Source organism: Gossypium raimondii, chromosome 8 (assembly GCF_025698545.1).
Source record: "Gossypium raimondii isolate GPD5lz chromosome 8, ASM2569854v1, whole genome shotgun sequence".
Classification (NCBI taxonomy): Eukaryota; Viridiplantae; Streptophyta; class Magnoliopsida; order Malvales; family Malvaceae; genus Gossypium; species Gossypium raimondii.
The window spans coordinates 489,962-494,167 of NC_068572.1; the positions used below are offsets into that span (position 1 = coordinate 489,962).

General features: G+C 36.0%; 1 protein-coding gene across 1 annotated transcript; it reads left to right on the top strand.

The window, feature by feature from the left end:
• The first annotated feature begins 536 nt into the window (after positions 1-536).
• LOC105789997 (cation/H(+) antiporter 4) lies at positions 537-3,490 on the top strand. Its single transcript, XM_052634397.1, has 4 exons — positions 537-734; positions 904-1,709; positions 1,821-1,902; positions 2,375-3,490. The coding sequence occupies exons 1-4, from the start codon at positions 537-539 to the stop codon at positions 3,488-3,490; spliced, it is 2,202 nt and encodes a 733-aa protein (XP_052490357.1).
• The last annotated feature ends 716 nt before the right edge of the window (positions 3,491-4,206 follow it).

A 4,206-nucleotide genomic window follows, 5' to 3' on the forward strand; every position in this document is an offset into this window, starting at 1 on the left:
AATGTGCTGACACGTCTATAAGCGTTAGGGAATATAACAAACATTATGATAACAAACATTACTTTCAAAATTGGAAAAAGATTAAATTTCTCTGATTTGTTCTAAGAGATCAATTTTGTCATTGTCAAAACTAAGAGAGACCAAATAAATCTTTTTACTAAATGATTTAAAAGAAGTCAAAATAATAGGATATATTTACCGGTTTATTAAGATTTTAATTGAATATTTCACCAAATCAACTAACGCCAACTCAAATGTTTGATTTTGTTTGTTAATTTCTTAATAAAAAATTAGGTAAATCTGTTAATTTCAAGGGCCGAAAGTCTAGTTGAAACAACTAGCTAGAAATTGTTAAACATTAACAAGAAATCCCAAAAATTGTTGCTAATTTGATATTATAACCCTCTTGATTAAAACATTACAATAATTTCCTTAATTTACCTTCTTAAAAAAAAATCTACATAAAGCATTAAACCTTACCATCCAATTCCTTCCCTTCATTAATACCAGAATCTTAGCAATAGTCAGTGGCAGCCATGGTCAGAGCATCGCCTCCACCATCACCGCTGCCATTTCTTCTGTACGAGAATGAAACATATGAATATTGCATCGTTTTACCTCCCAAGGTGAATTCCGCCGGTATATGGGAAAATGAGGCTTCCCCGTTGGTGATTTTCAATTACTCGTTGCCACTTTTGGAGATGCAGGTTGTCTTGACATTCGTCATCACTCATGTAATTTATACCATCTTAAGGCCTCTTGGTATCACCTTATTTGCCTCACAAATGTTTGTATGTTAATCCATCACCTACTCTCTCTCTATATATATTTCTCAGCCTGTTATGCTCGATGAGATGCATGTCAACTAAGTGAAACCTTGTTTTGTTTTGTTTTTTTTACTAGGCCGGCATTACCATAAGCCCTATGATGAATCTACAATCATTCAGGAGCATATTCTTCAATAAGGAATCAAGTATAGAAGTCATCGACACTGTATCGATGTTCGGTTTCGCATTATTTTTGTTCCTAACGGGAGTGAAAATGGACATGAAATTAGCATTAAGGACAACAAAGAGATCCGTAGGGATCGGCGTTGTATCCCTTTTATCTTCCATCTTGGTCGGTGCAGCTATTAATGAAACCTTCAAACAACCTAATCAAACCGAACAAGTAAAAACCGAACGTCTAATCGGAACAGTGATCGAAGCGTTAACATCGTTTTCGGTCATCGCTTGCCTACTAGCCGAGCTCAAGATCTTAAATACCGAACTCGGACGACTTGCCCTAACGTCGGCTGCCGTAGGCGACTTGAGCACCATGTTTTTAGTCCACGTAATGTCGTTGTCACGAAATTTTACCGCATCACCATTGTTGGTTATAGAACGAGTAGTGATCATGTTTTGTTTCATAACTCTCATTATCTTCGTGTTTCGTCCATTGATGTATTGGGTAATTAAAAGAACACCCGATGGGGGACCGGTCGCGGAAGTGTACATCACGGCCACCATGATGGTTGCATTAGGGTGTGCTGTATTTACACATTGGACCGATCGATCTCCTTTAATCGGTGCTTTTCTCTTCGGCCTAGCTGTCCCTGACGGTCCGCCACTAGGGTCGGCATTGATAGACAAGTTCGAATGCTTTATCAATGCCTTCTTTCTTTCGATCTACGTGATAGCATCGACACTGAGGGCTAATTTTGGGAATATGTTGTCGGATCCATCCCATGTCAAATTTTTTACCTTTTTTTTCTCCATGACATTCCTTGCAAAACTAATACCATGTTGCATAGGTTCATTTTTGAACTTTATGCCTTTTAGGGACTCCTTAGCTTTTGGTCTCGTTATGAGTAGCAAAGGAATTGTCCAGTTGTCGCATTATTCTACTTTTAGAGACAATCAGGTAAATTCTAAATTTAAAAAATTTACTATTTCATATTTAAATTATCATTTTCGCCTTAGTTTACTTTAAGGAAAAAAGATATCTCAATAAGAATTTGAGACATGCCACATTTTTATTGGATATAGATAATATTTTTCCGTAAAGTGAAAAAAATTTAAATATCAAATTAAGAGAGCCAAATCATAAATAAAATCCTACATATGATCCCTATAATATGTTTCTTTGGTATAGTTTATCCCTATAATATATAGTTTTGATAATTTCTAGTCTCCTTAATTTTCAAAATATATTTCCAGCCTATAATATCCAATTGGTACCTAAGCCTTTTTTATGTCCTAATTAGTCCAGAAATAATCAAATTATAGTAGACTTAAACCCGTTGAACCCCTATGAGGATCTTTCATATGATTTGACCAATCAAAAACTTAATTAGAATCTCCCAAACCTATCTAATTATCTTTTTCATTTCCAGGTTTTATCAGAAACAGGTTTTACCGCCATGGTCATCGCCATTTTGGTAAATGCAACTATAATCCCAATCCTGGTGAGGTTCCTTTATGACCCAGATTCAAGAAAATATGCAGCATATGAGCAACGGAACATAATGCACTTAAAACCCGATGCTGAGCTACGGATTCTTGCATGTGTTCACACATCCGATAATGTCCCAGCTATGATCAATTTGCTTGATCTCACTTACCCTACGAGAGAGAGTCCCAATGTTGTTTATGTCCTTCACTTGATCGAGCTAATGGCTCGTAATTCTCCGGTGTTTATAGCTCACCACAATCATGAATCTAGCACCGCCACCACCAAGTCTTTCGAGAAAATCATTCCGTTCTATCGGTACGAGGGGAACAATTGGGGTTTGGTCACGGTTAACGCTTTCACGGTGATTACACCGCGAAAGCTCATGCATGAAGATATTTGCATGATGGCTCTTGACAAGCAAACGTCTTTTATAATTCTTCCATTCCATAGGAAATGGTCGATTGATGGATCCCTTGAAGAAGAAAATAATGTGGTAAGGAACTTGAATTGCACCGTCTTGGACCAAGCACCGTGCTCAGTCGGGATCCTAATCGATCGTGGCAGGAGGCAGAAACCAATGAAGCCGTCATCACCATCGTCTTGCTCAATCGGGATGCTTTTCTTAGGCGGAAAAGACGATAGGGAGGCTTTAATGCTGGCGAAAAGGATGGCTCGAGGCCCTCGGGTGAAGCTAACCGTGACCCGTCTCATTGAGTATCAAGATTGCAGTGACGTTGTAGACTGGGACACGGTATTGGATACTGAGATGTTGAAAGATGTTAAGCAAAATAATGGAGTACTTGGTAATGGTTATGACATAACGTATGTAGAAGAAGTGTTGCATTGCGGATCGCAGACCATAAAGCTCGTTAGGTCAATCGCCAACGATTATGATTTAATGATCGTCGGTAGACACTACGGGGTAGAGTCGGTACTATTGGCGGGTTTATCGGAATGGAGTGAATTCCCTGAGCTAGGGATTCTCGGAGACCTTTTCGCATCCATGGATTTAAATAGCAGGGTATCTATATTAGTTGTACAACAACAAATTGTATAAATGTAATAGACCTTGATTATCTTGAATCTTAACTTGATATTAATATTGTTGTTAATATAAAAAGATGTGGGTTTGAGTCGTTAATCCTCTTCTATAAGAATTAAAGAGAAATTATGGATAACTTTTAGCAGTTTATAATAAAATAATAAACATTGATTATATGCAAAAATCTTACTCTTAATTATCTCATTTTAGTTAATACTTTTGTCCCTAAATTAAATTCTTTCATCAACCAAAAACACAACTAAGGATCGAATCTTAAAAATAACCTTGCTAGAGGGACATATATGAAAAATAGCTGCAATTAAATAGCTGCTAGAATATAAATAATTAAAAGTTTGTTGGGAACCTATTTTAGTGCAAATACATTGTAAACAAAATGTATTTTGTGTTTAGTTTATAACCGAGCTTTCAAGGTAAAAATTTTAGTGAGAGAATAATCTTATTTGGTGTATGAATGTGAGGTAAATATTCTGTGAATGATTTAAACTTAAATCATAATTTATAATGTAGATACATAGTGAATTACTCACTAAGTAATACCGTAGAAAAATTTCCAATAACTAATTCTCGTGTACATATTTTCTTATTAGTTTTTACATGTTACTCAAATTGTAACTTAATTTACAATAGAAAAGTAGCTTGGCACCTTTGGATGTTCATAATCTAGTTATTTACTTCTTACTTCTTCTTTTGTTAAATTGAGACATAATTGC